The 23,324-nt window shown below is 48.1% G+C and overlaps 1 protein-coding gene across 3 annotated transcripts in view; it reads left to right on the forward strand.

Annotated features, from left to right (window-relative positions):
• The window catches only part of TLN2 (talin 2), a 498,389-nt gene that overhangs the window by 437,947 nt on the left and 37,118 nt on the right, over positions 1-23,324 (forward strand). For all 3 annotated transcript variants that reach the window (XM_018054292.1, XM_018054294.1, XM_018054293.1), the window contains 6 exons: positions 7,223-7,369; positions 12,729-12,895; positions 14,068-14,251; positions 17,620-17,745; positions 17,951-18,067; positions 21,185-21,370. In XM_018054292.1, the coding sequence (XP_017909781.1) occupies positions 7,223-7,369; positions 12,729-12,895; positions 14,068-14,251; positions 17,620-17,745; positions 17,951-18,067; positions 21,185-21,370 (927 nt within the window). The remainder of the gene's footprint in view (positions 1-7,222; positions 7,370-12,728; positions 12,896-14,067; positions 14,252-17,619; positions 17,746-17,950; positions 18,068-21,184; positions 21,371-23,324) is intronic.

Below are 23,324 nucleotides of genomic sequence, written 5' to 3' on the forward strand. Positions count from 1 at the left end.
ACTCCAGAGGCCACTCTCTGAGAGGTCCCATATCTCATACCTCTGAGAAATCAAGTGGTCCATTGACCAGCACACAGGGTGGGTGGAACTCTGGGGCCCCTGATTACCCGCGAATCAGTGTTAAACACATGGAAGGGGCCTGACCCAGTGCACGGCCCCCTAGAGAAAGACAGACCAGCTTGCAGTAAAGAATAGTGGAGTGAATTTCAGGGACCAGGGACAACAAGGTAACGATATCCATGGGATTCTGAGATGTACCAGGCTGTCAAGGCAGAAGGTTGTGGCTGGTCTTCCCTTCTCCTTTCGATGACAGACAGTGTCCCCAAGTTACTGTTTCTTCTGGGAGTCAGGTCTAAGCATGTCTTCACCAAGACTCCCAGTGACACTACCGAAGTGAAGACCCAGAACCCAATCACTTTCTAACGTGTGTTGTAACAATGCATGTAAATGGAAGTATCACATATATATGTACTTGCATACATATATATCCAGCATGGGATGACTTTAGTGTCTAACAGTGCCTGCGTTTTGAGATTTTAGGATGATTGATTGAGTTTTTAGACTGCAGCATGAATAATTCTATTTGCCATGAGTCTGTCAAGTCACTATCAGGAAAGAAAAATGGTCAGAGACCCACATAAGATTCCGTTGATTTCTTTATACAGGCCCATCATTTAAAAAACAAAAAACAGAACCCCCCCCCCCCGCTTTAGTAAGAGCAAGTGGACTCATAATTCATTTCATGAACATGCAATTTTGAATTTCATAAACAAGCATAAGGGAACTTCTGTTACAGTAGGGAAAGCTTGGTTGGACAAAAGGAAGAAGTGTTTGGCTTTTCGAGAGGATTGAAAACTAAAAGAGACTATGATTGTGGGGGGGGGTTTGGTTTGGATCTCTTGTCTCTAGGAATCTTTAAAGATGGAATTTCCATGATTTTTCTTTGGTTAGTTTCGGTTCCGTTCAGTTCAATCGCTCAGTCGTGTCCGACTCTTTGCGACCCCATGACTTGCAGCACTCCAGGCCTCCCTGTCCATCACCAACTCCCGGAGTTTCAGTGCTAGCCTAAACAGCATTGCTGAGTGAAGACCTCGTGATCTATAGAACGCATTCACATCTGAGTTCTTATGAGCTAGCAATCCCACCCTGTGTATGAAGCAAACAGTTTTCTAATTGCAGCCCAGACCACTGAAACAAAATAGGCCAGGAAGAAAATTGCATTGCTAAAAGCAAAGCAGCAAGCTCCTGTACATCCTGGCCCTGCCTTTGCGGCAGCTGACGTTCCATTAAGGTTTCCCCTGTTCACCGTTACATCTTGAGATGTGTTCTACATTCCAGACACACGAGCAGTGTGACCTGGAGCGCAGAGGGGCAGAGAGAATATAAAATTACTGGTGGCTTGCTAAAGGAAAATTCTTTGTGTGCATTTGCCAGACAGATATTTGGGGGGAAACTGAGAAGGCTAGGAGATCCCTGAAGCAATGTAGTTTTTTTCCCCAAGACTGTGGAATTATGTGTATACCCAAGAGAGCCCCACATCACAGCATGTGAAAATATTTATATCCAGGGCAAGTAAGAAGCCGGCCCCTTCACTGCGGGCCTGCAGTCTGCTCTGCCGAGTCAGCATTTCGGGCTTTTCCAGAATGTGACAATGACAGGAAAAGTCCTGGCTCTGCCCTCTGAACATCAAGCTGGAGCTTTGTATCTGCTAGTTTTTCCATGGAAAATTCAAAACTTTTGCTAACATCACTGCAATAACTTCTCCAGAAAAGTTAAAACCCTCTGGCAGCTTGGCATTTTATGATATACTTCCTCTTTTTAAAGGGACTTCCCTTTAAAGAGCTCAGATGTTAAAGAATCTGCCTGCAATGCAGGAGACCCAGGGGAAGATTCTCTGGAGAAGGGAATGGCAATCCAGTATTCTTGCCTGGAGAATCCCACGGACAGAGGAGCCTGGCGGGCTGCAGTCCATGAGGTTGCAAAGAGGCACAACTGAGCAACTAACACTACACTGCTACTACACTTCCTCGTTTTAAAAAAAGAAGGAAAAAGATATATCCCGTGAGCCACTGGCTTCTAAATGTAGATACTGGGGAAAGGTTTAGTGATGATGGTGCCGTGTCTGAGAGCACGTCGCTGTAACCACTCATAACACTGGGTGTCTTAAAAGCTGGCAGGAACATTTGTCAAGAGCCCGTGGTGAGAACCACAGCCCTCTCCCCGAGATGGGATGGGCGTCCACTCTAGACGTCCCTAAAACTTTCCACTCCAAGGCACACTTTCTGTAGGTGGGAAAGCAGTGCCCTGCACACGCTGGTTTTCCCTGCCATGTTTTCTGTCTCAGGAGAAACTGTAGTTTGTCAGATAACATCCATTACTGCCTTTCCAACTTCCACAAGCTCTCCCAGGCAAATTATACTTGACCTGGTTTCCGATGTAATTGATCTTGAAGCCTGAGAAAAATCTGTACGTTTTGTTTAGTTTGAGGCAGTAAAAGATGATGGATCAGTGTTTCTTAGGCTCCCTCCAATTGAAATGAGAGCCAGAACTTCATGAAAGCCAGGCTTCTAATTTCCCGCAAGGCACAAAACCAGGAGACAATCTTCTCCATTTTACTTTTATTTGGGCAGGATGGGGGAATTGAGGGTTTTTCTTGAGGTTTAAGTATTGCTTGACTCAAGTTGCCAATTTCAAACTCCAAGTTTTATGTCTTAGAGCAACATTCCTTTATAATAAACACTGGCGGTGAGTTGGATCACTGTGGGGGTGGAAGGTGGAAGGGGTTAGTGCTGTTTGCTGAGAAGTTTAGTGTTGCTTTGAGAAGCTTAGCATTTGTAAAGCCCTTATCTGCAACAGCCTTTCAAAATGTGTTCCCTTCTAGGATGTTCCTCCAGCAGTATAAAACATCCCGTGAAATTGCAGTACCATTGAGTGTGTTGATTCTGGTGTCCTTCACTAACCCATGTGATCATGGAGACAGATAGGAATATGCAAACCATTTATCCAATCCATACGGCACAGATCCTGTGATGGGCTCTGGCCCATCTTCCCTGAACTGCAGTGTGTAAGGCGAGAATCATTTGCCCTTCCCATTTCATAGATAAGCAAACCAAGGAGACTCAGGGAACACTGAGAAATGCCCAGGACCACACAGCTGCAACAGTTCGTGTTAAACCCACCCTCCTTTTAAAATCTGACTTACTTATGACTGCACTGGGTCTTCATTGCTGCACACAGGCTTTCTCTAATTGCAGTGAGGGGCCACTCTGTAGGTGCAATGAGAAGCCTTCTCATTTCTCTGCCTTCTCTTGTTGAAAATAAGGGCTCCAGGTGCACGGGCTTAGTTGCCCGGCAACATGTGGAATCTTCCTGGAGCAGGGATTGAACCTGTGTCCTTGACATTGGCAGGGAGATTCTTAACCACTGAACCACCAGGGAAGTCCGAAGCCCCGTTTTTAAATAACTTTTTGGACTAAGTGAATGTTTCAAGTATAATAAGAAGGTAACAAGTTACTGTGTAGATAGAAAAGTCAGGATTCGAACCCAGGTTTATTGGGAATCACAGTTTGTGCTCTTTGCCCTGCACCAAGCTATAGAAGATAGTCATGTGATCTAGCACAGACCCAGACTCCAGGACCAAGCCCAGGGTTGACTAAGGACTCCAAAGCTTTTCTGTTGTTGAATTCATTTGGTCTCATCCCTTTGCTTTCTGGTGCTGGACTTCCTTGGGCTTCCTAACTGAAATTTCCCACTGGTGACCACTGCCAGCTCCATAGCTGTATTTAGAGGATTGCTTGCTACAAACATGAAGTCATCTCCAGGAAGGAGGCTGAACGCCAGGACGCTGGGAGTGTTTCTATAGCACAGCCTTCTGAGGGGGCTAAGAGAACATGAGTGGGTCGTGGTGGTGGAGGTTGAGGGGGTGTCTTCCCACCATTTATCATGTCAGCCAGTAGATTTCAGGTTTGGAATGGCTCAGGAGTGGGTGCCGCCTCCTTCCCACCCCCACGTGACTGAGGAGTGATTTCGGTGGCCTGTGGTTGTCCCAGGGCCCTGTCATTCTGCAAACAGAAAGCCCAGGCTCGGCTCTATGCAGGGAGCAGGAGGGGTGCCTGGAGAAGGCTCTTCTGGAAACCAGGTCTTTTCTGGCACGGTAGCCTCATACCACATTCTCTAGAAACCCCATGCAGCTGGTGCTCTGGAATTCTGCACATGTTTGACTCGAGTTTCCCTTTTTAAACATACACTGCCCGCCCCCCCCGCCCCCTGCCACCCCGGGCCTTGCCCTGGGGCATGGGTGGTTTTGTGCTGGCTTCTAGCTGGCATGGCGTCTGCTCTGTCTGGGGTGGTCAGGGATCTGTAAGAAAATGCTCCCCTTTTGCTTTATGCACAGGCCAGTATCCTCCACACCATGCAACCAGGGCAAAATGTAGAAACAAGTCGGTGGCCAAGGCTGTAACTGGCCTTTATAATCCCACCTTTGGATCACTTAGCCTCAACTGTTGACTATTTGAGCCAAGAATATAAATTTTAACTCTAAAGAAAGAGTAGAGTAATAACAAGTTCCTTAAGTTTTAGATGTTGAGTTTCCATGAAAGATTTTGTTGGGGAGTGGGAAAGAGTTCTGCTAAGTGGAAAAAAAAAAATCAAATTAGAAAAACAGTGATCTAATGAACAGTGCACCGTGCTTGGGATGAAAGACTTAGATTGTCATTTGGCTTTGTGAGGGATTGGCTATGTGATCTTGGGCTAATCACAGCACTTCTCTGGGCCTCAGTCTCCTCATCTGTAAAATGGGAAGATTGAACTCATAAGGTCTTTTTTTATTGTGAAAGTCTGTGATTGTTTCTTTCTCCATCCCCCTACTTGACTTCCCTGTTAGTATCTTGCCCTTGAAGACCTGTGCTCATCCTTGACAGCAGAGCTCTTACCTTTGGGTTCGCTCTCTTTTCTTTTTAATTGTAAACTGTATTTATTCATTTATTTTTGGCTGTGCTGGGTCTTCTTTGCTACACAGAGGCTTTCTCTTGTGGTGGCGCACTGGCTTCTCTTGTTGCAGAGCATGGGCTCTAGGGCTCAGTTGTGGCGCACAGGCTTAGTTGCTCCTTGGCGTGTGGCATCTTCCTGGACCAAGGATTGAACCTGTGTCTCCTGCATTGGCAGGCAGATTTTTAACCACTGGGCCACCAGGGAAGTCCCTTGCTCTGACTGTTGGGAACTTAGGGTTACACCATATGGGTCTGAAAAGCCTCTAGAGCCAGCCTGAGAATAGTCTTTACTGGGGCATCCCCCTGCTTCAACTTGACCTTATGTTTAAACCAGCAGACATGCCCAGCAAACAGATGCACTTCAATGGCATTGCCACTGTGTGGGCTGAATTCAAGCCTCTCTCGTTCTCAGTGGTGACCCTGATGCTGCACTAGTCCAGATGTGTTTTCAGAACTGTCTGATTGCACGATCCTGGCCTGATGCTCATGTCTCATTCCATGTGGAGACGGTCAGCAAGAAGCCCTGCCTAATTACAGAGCTTTTGTAGCATCTGCTCATGTGTGAATAGAAGACACCCCAAAGAGCAGAAGCTCATTTCCTAGGCAGGAGAATGCATTACAAATGGATTTAAACATCCTTTGGGCCTCAGAGGGTTAAGGGAATAACATTTTCCCCTGAAAGCATTATGTCTGTCCATAACAGAGTGAGCAGTTGCAGCCTCCTCACTGCCCAGAATCGCCCTTTCTTAAACTCTGACACATGGGATGATGTTGGAAGACTGCATCCAGGTAGCTCAAATTCCCAGGTGTGTGAGTTCCCAGGTTTTACTCATAAAACCTGGACTCTCTGAGTAACTCTTCTTGAGAGATGCTGGAAGGATAAGCACCCAGCTTCTAATTATTGTGGATTTTTTAAAAATAACTCTTAGCTTAGGGGTATTTTGTTCTGTGTTCCTTTGCTTACCTGGGCTGTATTGATCAGACAGAAAAGGGAATTGTGAAACGAAGCCAGAAGAATGCGAGCTTTGGGAGATTGTTTGCTGTTGTTCAGTTGCTAAGTTTTGTGCAACTCTTGGATCCCATGGACTGTAGCACACCAGGCTCCTCTGTCCTCCTCTCTCTCCCAAAGTTTGTTCAGATTCATGTCCACTGAGTCAGTGATGCTATCTAACCATCTCATCCTCTGTCACTCCCTTCTCCTTTGCCTTCAGTCTTTCCCAGTATCAGGGCCTTGTCCAGTGAGTTTGCTCTTTGCATCAGGTGGCCAGAGTATTGGAGGTTCAGCTGCAGCATCAGTCCTTCCAGTGAATATTCAGGGTTGATTTTTAAGATTGACTGGTTTGATCTCCCTGCTGTCCAAGGGACTCTCAAGAGTCTTCTCCAGCCCTGCATTTCAAAAGTATCAATGCTTTGGCACTCAGCCTTCTTTAGGGCCCAGCTCTCCCATCCATACATGACTACTAGAAAAACCATAGTTGGGAAATGGAGGTGGAATTTATTAACACCACAAAGAGACAGCTGGCACCTTGTCCATAGTGGAGCTTATTTGGCTTTTTTTAAGCAAATTCCCATTTCTGATCACACAACGTAGGAGTCATAAAAAGCATGCATGCCTGCTGGGCCAGCAGCTCTAAAAGTGTGACTTTTTACGGAAACCTCAACCTGGCTTGCTGGAAAGGAAGCCTGGGCCCAGCATGGCTGCTCTCGCTCCGTGGTACAGCTGAGGAAAAAAGGCGTTCTGGTTGGTAAACACAGTAATTTTGTAAGAATCTGAACCCTTTAAAATATGCTTTATACTAAAGCTGTATATTCTGAACTTCTAATTACCCTCTCTAGGCTTTTGTGAGGAATCAATGAAATTAAATGCCTTGCCTACTTCAAAGAGGCCCTGACACACAGGAAGGGCTCAATAAACATGGGTTGAATGAATAATCCCACAGAGTTCATCTAATTAACATTCTTACCTAGTGGCTCAGGATACAGATAAGCAATGCAGCAGAAAAGGTAACAAATATTACCAAGCTTGCTTACTGGGGACTGTGGGCATTTTACAGTCTCTAAAAAGGGAAGCAAACCCAACCAAATTCCATAGTTCACCAAACACAGGCTCCTAATAGCAGTGGAATTTTCCTAGCCAGGCTCCCCTAGGACATAGGAGAAATTTTCCACGGAGGGAAGACCTCGACGGCAGGGCCATCATACTTTGCCTCCCCACCCCGGACTTGCCTCCACAGATCGGCTTCCAGATTCGCACTCGGGTACAGGATCTGGGTCACGGCTGCATCTTCCTGGTGCAGAAGGCAGGGGCCCTCCAGGTGTGCCCCACGGACAGCTACACCAAGAGGGAGCTGATCGAGTGTGCCCGCGCTGTCACAGAGAAGGTAAGGAGCAGCCCTCAGGCCAGGCAGGCATGATGACACCCAGCTGTGCCCAGGCACAGACCAGGCAACCAAGCCCAAAACCAGCCGGCCCAGTCAGGTCCAGATGTCTTCCCTCCCACCCAGGGTCTTCCCAGGGCAGCTGGGGGTGATCCGTCATCCTGAGAAGCTGAGGGACTGTCCCACCGAGGTCAGGGCCCTGATGGTCACCTTGAAGGGCTCTCCTATGGACAGACTGGTCAGACCACGTCCAAGTCACAGTCAGCACCAGGACCTCTCCTGAAGCCCCTGGGGACATTGTTGCCCCCACCCTCCCTTTTCAGGGAGGCTCCCAAGTGCTGAGACTAGGTAAGAAGGATCCACATCTCCTCTTGTGTAACCTGTTTATTTCCAGAGGAGACAGTGCAATGAGTAGGGTTAAGCCCCCCAAGGTCACATGGTGGGGAAGGGGGACAGGAGCCACAGGACATTTCCTGACTCTGGGCAGCTGTTTGTAGAGACAGACTCTCATAGCAGAGAGCATAGGGCTCAGCTAAGCTCCTTCCCCCTGCCACACCTCGATTTCCTTGTCAGTCAAGGGAGGATGAAGAAGTAGACTATCTGGCCCAGGGCTTGTGCAGGTTATATACAGAGATTAGTGTCAAAGAGCTTGGCACCATGCCAGGCACACCGTTCAAAGTTTGATTGATTTCAGCCACTGTTCCTTAACTCTGTTCTCCAACACCCCTTCTTCTAGGAGGTTTTCCCTGGTTCACAGCACCCCGTTCTGAATGTCCCTCCCTCCTAGACCCTCCTGCAGTTTGCTGATGGTTTTGCTTGGCTGGTTCCTTGGAGTTATTTTTCAGGGCCGCTGCTGTACAGGCCGCGTGGGGTGCCGGCAGCATCACCCGTGCTTAGCGGGTGTTGCCCTCTCCTTCGCTTGGGTTGCAGGACAGAGAGCTCCGCGTTGTTGAGAAGCTTGGCAGCAGGACTTGAGGGGTGCACAGGGGACCCTCCCCTGGAAGCTGCCGGGACAGAGGCTCCTCTGTCCGTGGTCTCTCACCGTGGTCAGGCATCGGTCTCCCGCAGCCCACAGGACTATCCAGGCTTCCCCAGGACAAGGAAATAAATCTCTCAGCTCGAGGAAGGCATTCTCCCTCCTTTGAAAGCCCTTCCTGTTGTTGAAGTTACTCCTGCCAAGTTCCCCTGTAGGAGACTTTGGAATAGGAGCATGAAGGAGGGGAGGAGGGGGTCCAAGTTGCGAGGTGCCAGTGAGCATGGCCATGCAGCCTGATCTTCCTGAGCTGGCCTCCCTCCATCTTCCTGCTTCTCCAAGCAGAGTACCCCTGACTCAGGATGCCAGGAGAGGGATGAGAGGCAGGGAGTTGGCTTGTTCAGAGTATCTAGCCTTACGGGTAGATTCCTGCTGCATCTCCCTGCCCTCCCATCTCCACCCAGCATCATCCTTACCTGCCTAGGTATGTCTGTGATCATCCCCAGCCAGGAGGACAGACCCATAAGAGGAAGACAGCAGGTGGGTAGAGAAGGAAGGAGGGGGCTGGTGTGGCAGGAACATGGGGGGAGGCCTGGGAGATAGGAGGTGGTTGTGAAGGGAGCTCAGCTCCTCTACCGTGGCAGAGGAGCCATCCCCAGGGCTGGGGCAGACCCAGCTTGCCTTGTGGGGGAGATGTCTCTAGAAGCATAAGGGTGTGCTGGTGGCAGGTGGTGGCGCAGGGGGGTGGTGGAGTGGAGAGGTTAAAGGAAGGCATCCTCTTTGGGCTCCAGCCCCTCTGGGGTCCACTCTGGAGAATTTCTAGTCAAGAGGCAGCCAAGGGAAGGAGTGACAAGTGTCAGCCGAGAGCTTGTTGTTGTTGTTCAGTTGCCCAGTTGTGTCCGACCCTTTGTGACCCCATGGACTACAGCACACCAGGCCTCTCTGTCCCTCACCATCTCCCGAAGTTTGCCCAAGTTCATGTCCTTTGCATCAGTGATGCCATCCAGCCATCTTATCCTCTGATGCCCCCTTCTCCTTCTGCCCTCAATCTTTCCCATTCCAATGAGTCGGCTGTTCTCATCAAATGACCAAAATACTGGAGCTTCAGCATCAGTCCCTCCAACAAGTATTCAGGGTTGATTTCCCTTAAGATTGACTGGTTTGATCTCCTTACAGTCCAGTGGACTGGCAGGAGTCTTCTCCAGCACCATCTAGTAAACCCTTATTACATGCCAAGTACTTTATATGCATCTTCCCCCACTTATTCCTCCCATTGGCCTTGACTGGTAAGAAGTAATAGCCCCCTTTTCCAGATGAGGAAACTGAGACTTAGAGAGGTGAAACCCTGCCCAAGGTGGTGCCACCAGCAATGGCAGCGCTAAGTCAGGCAGGCTGCTGGATCCAAACTGCTGGCAACCCCAAGCCATACTGACTCCCAGAGAGAAAATTCACTGTTCTGTTTGGTTTTGTTTTTTACTTTCCCCCTAGATTTATTGAGATTTATATAGTTGACAAATAACACTGTATGTTACTCATAGTTCATTATAAATGCAAAAAGTGCCTTTGCCTGTGTATTTTTTCCTTGTGATGAGAACTCTTGGGACTTCAGCATCTTTTATAAAGATCGCAGAGCAGTGTCAGCTATAGCCATCATTAGTGCATTGCAGCCCTAGGATTTACCTTAGAACTGGAAGTTTGTGCCTTTGACCAATTTCCTTCAGTCTCACCATCACCAAACTCTACCCCACCCCCTTACCATAACTACAAATCCGATCTCTCTTTCTGTACATTTGATTGAATTTTTTTGTTTTGTTTTCATTTTTATTCAGTGTATTTAAACTGAAAACGAAAAGTTTCTTCTCTGTTTCCCATTTCTCCTCCTCCTCACCCCCCGCCACTGGCAATCACCGATCTGTACCTTTGGGCTCGGTGTTTGTCTTTGTCTTTGTTTTCAGAGTCCACATAAAAGGGAGGATATGTGGCATTTGTCCTTCTTTGATTTATTTCTCTTAGTATAATGTCTTTGATGTCCATTCATGTTGTTGAAAATGGCAAGATTTCATTCTTATGGCTGAATAATTTTCCATTGCATGTATGTACCACGTTTCCTTTATCTAATTTCCTTTGATGGATGCTTAGATTTTTTTCTATGTCTTGACTATGACAAATAGTTTTCCAATGAACATGAAGGTGCATATGTCTTTTTGAGTTAGTGTTTTCATTTTCTTCAAATACATAGCCAGAAGTGAAATTGCTCAGTCATATGATAGTTCTATGTTTATATTTTGAGGAATCTCCGTAAAATTTTTCATATAGGGCTGCACCAATTTTTATTTCCAGCAAAAGTTGTATAAGGATTCCCTTTCTTCTACATCTTCGCCTACACTTGTTACTTCATTTTGATAATAAACTTCCTGACAGAGGTGAGGTGATAGTTCACTGTGGTTTGGATTTGCATTTCCCTGATAATTATGTGGAGCGTCTTTGCATGTGCCTGTTGGCCATCTGTATATCTTTTTCAGAAAAAATGTCCATTTACATAGTCTGCCCATTTTAAAAATGATGGTTTTTTGGGGGGGGGTGGCTATTGAGTTGTATAAGTTTGAGTTCTATTTATGTTTATCAAATATATGAATTGCAAATATTTTCTCCATTTCAGTAGACTGCCTTTTCCTTTTGTTGGTGTTTTCCTTTACTGTGCAGAAGCTTTTCGGTTTTATATATACATATATATTCATATATACGTACATATATATGTATATCAGTATGTAAACGAGTTCCGCTTGTTTATTTTTACTATGTTGCTTGTGCTTTTGGTGTCAGATCCATTGCCAAGACCTCTGTCAAGGAAGTGACCAGCTATATTTTCATTAGGAGTTTTATGGGTTCAGGTCTTACATTCAAGTCTTGCATTTAACCCAGTTTGAGTCAATTTTTGTGTATGGTGAATCATAGCGATCCAGTTTAATTTTTTTGCATTTGGCTGTTCAGTTTTTTCAACACCATTTAACGAATACACTGTTCTTCCCTCATTGTATATTCTTGGCTCCTTTGTCATAAATTAATTGATCTAATATGAATGGGTTCATTTCTGAGCTCTCTTAATTCCATCTACACATCTGTTTTTATGCCTTTACCATACTGTTTTGATTACTGTTGCTTTGTGATTTAGTTTGAAATCAAAAAGCACAATGCTCCCAGTGTTGTTCTTTCTCAAGATTGCTTTAGCTATTTGGATCTTTCATGGTTCCATACAAATTTTAGGACTGTTCATTTTCTCTGAAAAATGCCATTTTAATTTTGGCAAGAATTGTGTTGAATTGTATATTGGTTTTGATAGTATGCATATTTTAATAATATTCTTCTAATCCATGAGCACAAAATGTCTTTTCATTTATTTGCACTTTTTCAATTTCTTTGACTTCTTATAGTTTTCAGTATACAAGTCTTTCTCCTCCTTGGTTAAATTTATTCCTAAGTATTCTATTCTTTTTGATGCAGTTATAAATGGGATTGATTTCCTAATTTCTCTTTCTGATAGTTCATTATTAGTATATAGACACACAAGAGGTTTTTGTTTATTGATTTTGTATCCTGCAAGTTTGCTGAATTAATTTATTAGTTCTAAAAGTTTGGTGTTTTTTTATGGAATCATCAGGGTTTTTTATATAGAATATCATGTCATCTGCAAATAGGGACAGTTTTACTCTTGCTTTCCAATTTGAATGCCTTTTATTTTTTTTCTTGTCTTACTGCTCTGGCTAGGACTTCTACTATTGTATTGAATTAACCTGGTGGTGGCCATCCTTGTCTTGTTCCTGATCTTAGAAGAAAAGCATTTAGCTTTTCACCTTTGAATAGAATGTTAACTATCAGCTTGTTGTATGAGGTCTTTATTACATTGAGATGTGTTCTCTCTATATGCACTTTGTTGAGAGTTTTTATCATACATGGCTGTTGAATTTTGTCAGATGCTTTATCTGCATTTATTGAGGTGACTTATTTAATTTTTTACCCTTTGTTTTGTAAATGTGGTATATCACATTGATATCTGGATGTTGAACCAATCTTGCAACCCTGGAATAATTCCCACTTGATCATGGTGTGTGATACTTTTATTGTTTTGTTGAATTTGGTTTCTTGATAGTTTGTGGAGGATTTTTGCTCTGTGTTCATCAAGGATGTTGGCCTGTAATTGTCTGTTTTTGTGGCATCTTTGCCTGGTTTTGGTGTCAGAGTGATGCTGGCCTCGTAAAGTGAGTTTGGAAGAGTTTCCTCCTGTTCTATTTTTTGTGTTCTTTGTGTTCTTTTTTGTTTTTTAGTTTGAAAACTTTGGGGTTATATTTTCTCCATCTTCCACGCCCGCTGACGTGCCCTCTCTGCCCTCAGGTATCCTTGGTGCTGTCAGCTCTCCAGGCTGGGAACAAGGGAACCCAGGCATGTATCACAGCTGCCACTGCCGTATCCGGGATCATCGCCGACCTGGACACCACCATCATGTTTGCGACTGCAGGGACTCTGAATGCAGAGAACAACGAGACATTCGCAGACCACAGGTATGGGAGTGACAGCCATCCTGGGGGCTCCTGGACAGGGAGAAGTTCAGTGTGGCCTGATGGACTTTGGAGATGCTGCCCAACATCCAGAAATACGGTTATGCATTTTTATTTTGGAAGGGTATTCAAAATGGACATGGGGGAAATGGACCACGTAATCCAAATAAGTGCCTTTTCTCAACTACAAACAGAATTGTGTTCCAGTTTTGCCTTTCACAGGCTACATCCAGTCTGTTCCAACTTTTTCATCTTTTTTTTTTTTATTTCTAAGCTAAAAAGCTATGCCCTTGATTTTTTCACTAACCCTAGTGGGACTGGGAGTGGCCCAGCCAGGTGTTTAGCTCCTACCTAAATGGAGAGTGAAGCTCCAAGCCTGCTGTCTCTCCCAAGCTGGCTCTTTCAGACTCTGCTTCAGAGGCTGGTGCTAGGGTCTCCATTTGCTGCTGGATATATCCCCCCATGTCCTTGCCACACGTCCAGCACCTTTCTTCCTCTCTCTGTAGCCCCAAGACTGGGCAGGGGAGGTGATTTCCAGTGCCTTGTCACCCCTTCCAAAACTCAGCCCCCTGGGCTCTGACGTCCAGGTCCCCTTGCCCATGTGTCCTCACAGCTCCTTGTCGCTATGAAGTATTTTCAGGGATACTGGGAACCACAGGGAGGAAGCTACAGGGCTGGGAAAGGGGACCAAACTGATAGCCCTGAATCTGTAATTGAAGTTTTATGATTAATTGACTGGGAATTCTGAGTTGACTTTCCTCTCCTCTATCCTAATTCTCTTACATGGGAGATGAGAGCCTCCTATTACAAGAGGAGAACTGGATCACCTCTCTTCTTTAATAAAAGCCCTTAGCAGGATTTCTTTTCTTCCTAACTGGGCTTCCTGGGTGGTGCTAGTTGTAAAGAATCCACCTGCCAATGCAGGAGACATAAGAGATGTGGGTTCAATCCCTGGATCGGGAAGATCCCCTGGAGTAGGAAATGACAACCCACTCCAGTATTCTTGCCTGAAAAATCCCATGGACAGACGTACCTGGAGGGCTACAGTCCATGGGGTTGCAAAGAGTCAGACATGACTGAGCACACACACAGGGTTTCTTTTCTTCCTGACTACCAGTGACCAAGGTCTACCCTTTGTCTGCCCCCTTCCCCTACCCTCCCCCAACCCTTCTCAGGGAGAACATTCTGAAGACAGCCAAGGCCTTGGTGGAAGACACAAAGTTGCTGGTGTCGGGGGCTGCGTCCACTCCAGACAAGCTGGCCCAGGCAGCTCAGTCCTCTGCAGCCACCATCACCCAGCTCGCTGAGGTGGTCAAGCTGGGGGCCGCCAGCCTGGGCTCTGATGACCCTGAGACCCAGGTACGCATGTCATCAGGCCTCATGTTCCCACAGACTCGATGCACAGGTCTTAGAAGAAACTGAAGGTAAAATAGGAACTTGGGGAATAGACAGTGTGTGTGTGGGTGTGTCTGTAGTTCAGGGACTGGTAGGAAGCAGTTATCCAGGCAGGAGAGTGGTATGGACTGTAGCACAGCCGTGGCGATAGATACAAGCGCACAGATTTGAGAGGCAGTCTCTGCCAGGCTTGGTAAATGATTGGTCACACTAAGTGTTTGGAGATAACAGCAAGGGAGCTGGCCAGGACAACCGTGTGTTTCAGGCTACAACAGTGAATGGACAGTGGCTCCCGGCACCCAACCGAGGCTCCCTGAAGGGAGGACTGGCCTGGGTGGAGATGCAGATGAATTCAGATTGCAGTGTGTTGAATTAGAAGTTCCAGAGAGACACTCAGGTGGAACAAGTGAGTAGGCTTGAGCTGGCTCCGGTGTGGATACAGGGATTGTTCGCCAATAAACAGTGACCACAGCCACAGAGGAGAATGAGGAGACGGGGTCAGGGCAAAGCTGAGGAATCCATCATCTGGACCATCTTCAGGAAAAACAACATGCGCAAGGAGACTGAGAAGTGGCAGCAGCGGGTGGGAAGAAAGCCGGGGGCCTGATGTTAAGAGCAAGCAGTGCTTCAGCCCTCCAGAGACACTGCCAAGGAGGCAAGAAAGGAGACAACGTGAGAGCCAGCTCCAGGGCCATGGATGGCAGTGCTCACCCCATCAGGGCTGTTAGTGAGGAGTGGCCAGATGAGGGTGAAGGTAGGAGGCAGGATGTATAGATGCCCCGTTTGAGAAGTCTGACTCTGAAGGGGAAGAGAGAGAGGAACTGAGGGGCAGAAATGGTCTCCAGGCTCTGTGATTCTCTGCTTTGGATTCAGCCCCTTCACTGATGTTACCTGCTGGGTCCCCAGCCCCCAGCCAAGACCATCAACTCCTCAAGGACAGGAACCATGGTTTATTGATCTTTGAAACAAACACACGGCTTCCACACATCGTGGATGCCCAACAGAGTAGCTGAGCTCTTGCTGAACTAACAGCCAACTATGGCCATCGTTGATGGATTCTTCCCATTCCTGAGTGCCAGATTTAAACATCTCTCTGCTGTTTCACCCCCCAGCACCATCAAATGGTAAACACTTCAGTTTCCACTGCTTAAACTCAGTTAACAAGCCTGTTAGGCCCATTTGGACATCACTGGAGACAAAGCGTCCCTCCGTCCTGTGCCAGGGTTGATGACAGCTACTGTGCTGATGAATACAAGACCACCAGCTCTGTTCCCCCACGGCTGTGAGCCCTCCCTTCCCGACATCTTCCAGTGGAGCGGAGCCCCTTGAAGGAAACATTCCGTGTGTTGGCTTTTTACTCCTTGTGCTGGCTTTCTCTTTGATAATATCAGGGCCCAGATTGACTGCCCTGTGGAATTCAAAGCATTCACAGAAGTCTCTGCCTGGGCATTGTTCTTACCCACATGGAGGAAAGAAAAGCTAGAAAATGCATCAGTACAGTTGGAACCCGAGCCTGGCTCGACCTGGAATGAATCAGCTGGGAGGATTTAGATCTTCGGATTTAAATCCAAAATGTATCGAATTGCTTAGTCTTTAACTCCCAAATGATCCAGATGTCCCAGAACCCATCTTCTTTTGAGACCACCAGTACAAAATGCCCCGTCTGAAAGGTACACCCACTTCTTCCTGGTCACTGTCCGGTGACTGGGAGGGGACAGCCTGTGCCAGGTGTCAGCAGCACGCCTGCCTGCTCCACCTTTCCCTGTGGTCCCCACTGCAGCCCCTCCTCAGGAGCCCTGTCACAACCCAGCCTGCCCTGTGGTTTTCGAGGCTGGCAGAGGTCCATGCACTTTGTGGGTGAGAAGCCACGAGCTAAAGAGGGTGGGAGGCTGGGAGTCACAGCATGGCTGTGCTTGCAGTGTCTGGGACGCTAGTGTTTCTAAGATGTTTTCACATTTGTTATTTGGTTCATCCTGCTGGAAGTGTGGTAGGGGGTGGAGGGCTGGCTAGCACTACTCACCCCATTTGCAGATAAAGGAGTCAGGGCCACAGGAGCCCAGTACAGTGTGGAAGTGAAGACTGTGTCCTTGGCATCACGCTGATCAGAGTCTGAATCCCAACCCAGCTGATCCCAGGCTCTTCAAGTATGGACACAATTATTGTAGTTCCCACTCGAAAAGGTAGTGATGAGGGTTAAATAAGATCGTGTGCCTTGTACTTGGCACCTGGAACACTGCCCTCTGTGCAGGGAAGCTATTGTTGTAAGAATTAGGAGTTTTTATTGTAGCTATTGGACCCAGAAGACTTAAATGTAATACCCAGCATCATGGAATTCCTAAGGACGCCTGGTACTTGAGATTCCAAGTCTAACACCCAGAAGTGATCTGTTGTCTATTCAGTTAGAAGAGTTAAGGCGCTGAGTTCCATCTAGTGTTACGTGGGTTCACACTTGTATATTATATCCACTCATTCCCTGAGGATTTGCTGAGTGCCCACCACACGCCAGGCCTTGTTCTGAGTGCAAAGCACAACAGAAGTCCAGGCCGGCCCTCCTGGAGCTTCCATTCCAGTCGACGAAGGCAGATGGTATATAATGAAGTAATTCCACATTACTGTATCATTATTATACTACAGCTAAGTGCATTAAATAAAGCAGGGCAAGCTGAGGGCATACCGGTGGAGATGGGCTTGTGGCGCAAGTGGTCAGGTAGGGTTTCTGAGGACATGACATTTGCTTTGAGACCTGAAGGATGAAAAAAGCTGGGGTCCAGGCAGAGAAGGGGACGGAGCAGAGGCCCTGAGGTCAGTGGGGGAGGATTTGCAATGGGGAAAGAGAGAGACCTGCATGCCTGTAGCATGGCGAGTGGGTCAGGATCCTACCTAGGGATGCAGGTGGGCTGCTATAGGAGCTGCAGGCCAGGCCAGGGGGGCATGCATTTTGTTCTCAGTGGTTTTGGTGACCAGTTCTGGGTACAGATGAGTGGTGTTGTCTCATGGGGTGTCTGCCGAGCTGCCTTCATCCTTTCACAGGCAGCTTTTCAGCAGAGCTGTCGGCCAGGACGTGTTTCTGAACTTGCCAAATAGACTGTACCTGGGTTCTGCATGCTGGCTCAGCATCTGCCTCCCTCAGGGGGCCTCTTCAAGCGTGGATTCTGGATCTCCACCCAGACTCCTACACCGGAGTCTCCAAGGGCAGGCCCTGGGGACCCTCCTGTGCTGCGGGCGGGGGAGCTGTGGATGCTGAGCCCTGCCTCCCAGGTGCCCCCCTGCCTTGCTCTTGTGCTGTGTGATCTTGGCATGGCTGCTCACCCAGGGTGCATGCTCTCTTTCAGGTAGTATTAATCAATGCCATCAAAGACGTGGCCAAGGCCCTCTCAGATCTCATTGGTGCTACCAAGGGAGCTGCCAGCAAGCCTGCTGACGACCCCTCCATGTACCAGCTCAAGGGGGCTGCCAAGGTAGAGTGGAGCCCCAGCCAGGGGCATGTGTGCCAGGGGTGCCCCAGTGAGAGACTGAGGTGACACTGCAGGGTTTTGGAGGGGGCAGTGTGCATCTGAGTTCCTTCCTCACGTAGAGATGTGGGCACTCATGCCACCAGACCTGCACTAAGAGGGATGGGACCTCAGCACACTTTGTTTTCTCTTGGCCTGTCTTCCCATGCAGGTGATGGTGACCAATGTCACCTCCCTCCTCAAGACCGTGAAGGCAGTGGAGGACGAGGCCACTCGGGGCACACGGGCGCTAGAGGCCACCATCGAGTACATGAAGCAGGAGCTCACGGTAAGAAGCCACCAGTCACCTCCCTAGGGCCCTGTGTCCAACAGCTGACCCCAGTGCAACTTCTCTGAGATTTTGCTTGGAGTCCTGAGCTAAAGAGGCCCACTCACCTGCCTGCTGGTAGCCTTGTGCCATGGAGAACCTATGTGATACTGACCTCAGAATTTGCTGAGGATCAGTTTGCATTTGTAATTAAATGAATTAATGTATGACTTGGGACCATTCAGGTTTAATTCCACTAAAATTGCAGCATAAAATGAAAGCACTGCAGAAGAGCCTTGGCAAAGGGAAAACTCACCGTGGCCCTTTGCACTTGCCTCGAGTTTATGCTTTTTTAAATTTTACTTATTTTATTATTCATTTTTGGTTGCACTAGGTCTTCATGGATGCATTCAGGCTCTCTCTAGTTGCGGGAAACAGGCTGTTTCTTTGTTGCGGTGCACAGGCTTCTCACTGAGGTGGTTTCTCTTGTTGTAAGGCGTGGGCTCTAGGGTGCACAGAATTCAGCAGCTGCAGCTCACAGGCCCTAGAGCACACAGGCTGCAGTAGTTGTGGCACATGGGCTTACTTGCTCCGCGGCATCTGGAATCTTCCTGGACCAGGGATCAAACCTGTGTCCCTTCCATTGGCAGGCAGATTCTTATTCACTGAGACACTAGGGAAGTCCTCGCCTTGAGGGGCCACACATGGCCCCTCCTGATTCCCATGGCCATCAACAACAGCTCATCCTGCTGCACACAGATAGATGTGGGAGTCTGAGATCACTGTTAGGAAAACCCAGACGCTTTTACCAGGGACACTTCCCTTTAACTTCAGGCTGCCTTCCACGTGAGGTGTCTGATCTCAGAGACTCGACCCTGTGTTCACTCTTGCCCGGTTCCATTGTCTTAGAACGGGGGTATCCTGGGGTTACTGTGATTGTCTCCTGTTCTTTTGACTCCATGGTGTTGTGGATTGCCTCATCCTAATCCCTCGAAACAAATATGCTGAAAATGAGTAGCTTCAACCTGAGATTCTTCTTTTTTTTAATTTATTATTACAAATGCTATTTATTTTCATTATTTTATATGTACCTTTATTCTTAGTAGGCCAAATGACTGTACACAGACAGCTTTAGGACATTTTTCAAAGAATTACAGATAAATAAAATTTAAATGTAGAGGCAACATGGGCCATCATGTGAGGTTCCTTTTTAATAGCAGATCTGCTCACAGATTCAGCTTCTCTTTTGGAAGGAGGAGTCTTCAGAGAGTCACCTGCAAAGGCCACAAGCTCCTGAGGGTCAGCAGTGTGTGCGTGCTAAGTTGCTTCAGTCATGTCAACTCTTGCAACCCTACAGACTATAGCCCTCAAGGCTCCTCTGTCCATGGGATTCTTCAGGCAAGAATACTGAAGTGGGTTGCCATTTCCTTCTCCAGGGGATCTTCATGACCCTGGGATCGAACCCATATCTCTTATGTCTCCTGCATTGGCAGGCGAGTTCTTTAACACTAGTGCCATCTGGGAAGCAGTAGAAATGAGCAATTCTGTTGGGTTTTAGTGGCGAAGACTTGGGTTCTTGTGTCCTGTTTTTAATGATTCCAACCTTGGTTGCCATTGTGCTTAGTTCTCACACAAAGAAGAAATGAAAAACTACAGGCAGTAACCTTAAGACCGCTGCCTGGCTCTTGCCTGCCTACATGGGCTGGGAGTTTCTTTTCTTTTCTTTTTTTTAATTTTATTTTTGGCCATACCATACCACATGGCATGTGGAATCTTAGTTCCCTGACTAGGCATGGAACCCTCACCCCCTGCATTGGAAGCTCAGTTTGTTAACCACTGGATCACCAGGGAAGTCCCTGGGCTGGGGTTTCTTGTCAAAAGTATCGAGACACATTCTGACAGGTGTGGGTGGGCCAAACAGTAGCAATGGAAGAGATTTGTAATTCCTGGGATATTACACATGTCAGACTAGAACTGACCTAGATCCAAAAAAAAAAGAAAAGAATTGACCCAGATGATGCATGTCCATGAACACAGGAGGTTCCCAAAGGAGCCTGAGGCCCCAAGGCCCGTGTTAGCATGGAGGGCTCTGTCCATGCTCATCACACTGAAAGCATTAAGGGCTGGTCCCGGGCAGTCAGATTGCTGCTATTCATTTTTAGGGGGTTAGTGATGTTCGACCCTGATTGGCGCATGACAGGGATGTCAGCTGGGTCCTCCCTTCTGAATCGTGGCTCAAACATGGCTGCCTAGGGCAGAAGACTCTGGGTGATAGAAAAGGACAGGGAAGGCTGGTGTGCTACAGCCCATGGGGCTGCAGAGACACAACTTAGCAACCGAACAAGGACTGAAGACAGGGCGGCCCCACCTGGTTCAGGAGTCCTTGTATGCAGGGACCCATCTCTCACGGTAGAACCACGGCAGATGGGCTGGAAGCAGAAATGGTTGGCTTGACTGGCAGGTGGAATTTTAAAGTGAGATACTCAACCTACCATGGCTAATGTATTTCAGCTTCTCTAAAGGTGTATGAGTGTTGTTAAATAATTCCCAATGTCACGGTGGCAGGCTCGACATGAACACCTCCACACAATTAGGCAGTTCTATTTGTAAGACAGGCTGAGAATAGAAGAAATGTAATGCTTCATTTTTCCCCCAGCCGCACACTGTCTTTAAGAGAGAGAGCTGAGTCCAGAGTGATTCATCCAGGTCAGTCTTGCTCTGGAACCAGCATCAGGGCTGCGGAGCTTCTGGGAACCCCTGAGGTATCAGCAGGAATGGGCCAGAAGATCTGGGAAGCTGCACAGTCCACCCCACCCACCACCCCAGGGGCGGAGTTAATGCACATGGAGTGTCAGTTTTCGAAGGCAAGCGTGTTAATGGTGTAGATCATTCTCCGCCCCACGTTCTTCCCCCAGGAATGCTGCAGACAGGTGTGTGGGGCTTATCCACACTGGAATTTTGAAAGCAAGACTGATATTACTGTGCTCCAGTTACATTTTTCATTTCCTGCCATTTGACCAGTTTCCTCCCATAGCTGGCTCAGTTTCAGACACTGCACTGCAGCCAGTAGGGGAAGCATATGTTATTTCCGTCTTTCCCTTTTTGACTTTTTTCAGCTCTTCCACTTCTAACTTCCAGGTATTCCAGTCAAAAGAGGTACCTGAAAAGACATCATCACCTGAAGAATCCATCAGGATGACCAAAGGCATCACCATGGCAACGGCCAAAGCTGTGGCCGCTGGGAACTCTTGTCGACAGGAGGATGTGATAGCCACTGCCAATCTGAGCCGGAAGGCCGTGTCGGACATGTTGACGGCCTGCAAGGTAAAGGCCTTGGCGTTGATTGGGGTGGGTAGGGTGGTGCTCTGTCAGACATGTTGATGGCTGCAAGGTAAAGGCCTTGGCGTTGATTGGGGTGGGTAGGGTGGTGCTCTGTCAGACATGTTGATGGCCTGCAAGGTAAAGGCCTTGGCGTTGATTGGGGTGGGTAGGGTGGTGCTCTGTCAGACATGTTGATGGCCTGCAAGGTAAAGGCCTTGGCGTTGATTGGGGCGGGTAGGGTGGTGCTCTGTCGGACATGTTGATGGCCTGCAAGGTAAAGGCCTTGGCGTTGATTGGGGTGGGTAGGGTGGTGCTCTGTCATGGCTGAGCTGTTGCAGTCAGTCTGGAGAAGGAGAGGGGCTGGCCATGTGTAGGAGTGAGCAGCTTAGTACCCTAGCCTGTGTGATGAGTGCACATTGATGGCAGGTGTGCCCGTCAGCCATGGGAGGTGACACTCTGGAGGTAGTTTTGTATTTAAGAGGGTGTGGACTTGGTCTGCTGACTTACCCTCCCACTTCATCTCTCAGTTCTTCCTAAATAGGTGGGGGACACCTTATTATAGGGGCTGTAGTAGAGGCTGCTCTTGCAGTAGGGGAGCAGGACTGTGAGGTTTTGTCCCAGGCCCTCCAAAGGAAAACTGCACCCCTCATCAGCCTGTGCCCTTACCTGCTTCCTCGATCGGCCATTTTGCACCAGGAAGGGTATTGCCATGATTGGGTGAGGGAGTGAGTTAGAGGAACCAAACAGCACCAGGCATCTTGGGGAAGCCCTTCCAACCCTTAGGAAGACAGTAGGGGCGGCTGCCCTGAGCTGGTGCTGCTGGAGAGAGCTGGGGAGACCTGAGCTTTATAACCTTCACTTTACATCTGTTAAGCCAAGGAGCCATAAGAGGCCCCCCAGCTCCCACTGAGCAGCCCCACCCAAGTCCTGCACCCTTCTGGGGAGAGCCATGTCCCTGGGACCCTGACTTCTCCCCATGATGGATCAGTGACACCTCACCCCTACCCCACCCCCTCATCCCCCCACCCCCACCACCCTGGTCAGCAGATGGAGATGAACCACAGAAGGGGAAAAGCAGCTGTTGCACCTTGGGGTCCTTGGGAACAGGCCCTTCTCTGTGGTGAAGTGAGTTGTGGGGAGAGCTGGTGCAGGGTCGGACAATGGCTTCTCCTGTTCTTCGGCAGGGATAGGATGGGCTGGTGTCCCTGGGCAGAGGCAGGGCGAGGCAGTCAGGCTGAAGGGCTGGGTGTGGGAAACAACACTGCATTTCCTGGTCCCCAGGGTGTGGGGGAGGGCAGGTGGGAGGAGGAGAGGGTGACAAGAGGGTGGGGCCACTGTCACGAGTTCCACATGTGCTGGGCCAGGGAGTTTCTCTCCTCAGACCCCAAGTATAGTTTTGTTACTTTATTTCTTTTTATTTATTTATTTGTTCGTGTTGGATCTTAGTCGCGTCACGAGGGATCTTTCCTCGCGACACGCAGACTCTAGTTGTAGCACGTAGGCTCCAGATAGCGTGGGCTCAACAGCTGTGGCATCAGGGCGTAATTGCCCCTTGACATCTTGGCATATGGGATCTTAGTTTCCTGACCCAGGATCAAACCCACGTCCCCTACATTGCAAGGCAGGTTCTTAACCCCTGGACCACCTGGGAAGTCTCCCAAGTACAGTTTTGATGCACTCAATGGGATCTATCCTGGTAGAAGTGATCATTCTGCTTGGATTATAACCTCCATCACTGCAGTAGTTGCCAGCCAGATATGGCTAGTGAGCCCCACCACGGTTCACGTGCAGAGCACCTCATAGTTTTGGAAGGGCAGGTGTGTATGTCCTGTCATTCGATCCTAGATGGAAAGGGTAAGGGAATTCTTCTAATTAGGAATTCTCCTAATTTGACTGGAGAGATTATGTGGCATGACCAAGGTCACACAATCAGAACCAGAACTGAGATCGTAACTTC

The sequence above is a fragment of the Capra hircus genome, chromosome 10, assembly GCF_001704415.2.
Source record: "Capra hircus breed San Clemente chromosome 10, ASM170441v1, whole genome shotgun sequence".
Taxonomy (NCBI): Eukaryota; Metazoa; Chordata; class Mammalia; order Artiodactyla; family Bovidae; genus Capra; species Capra hircus.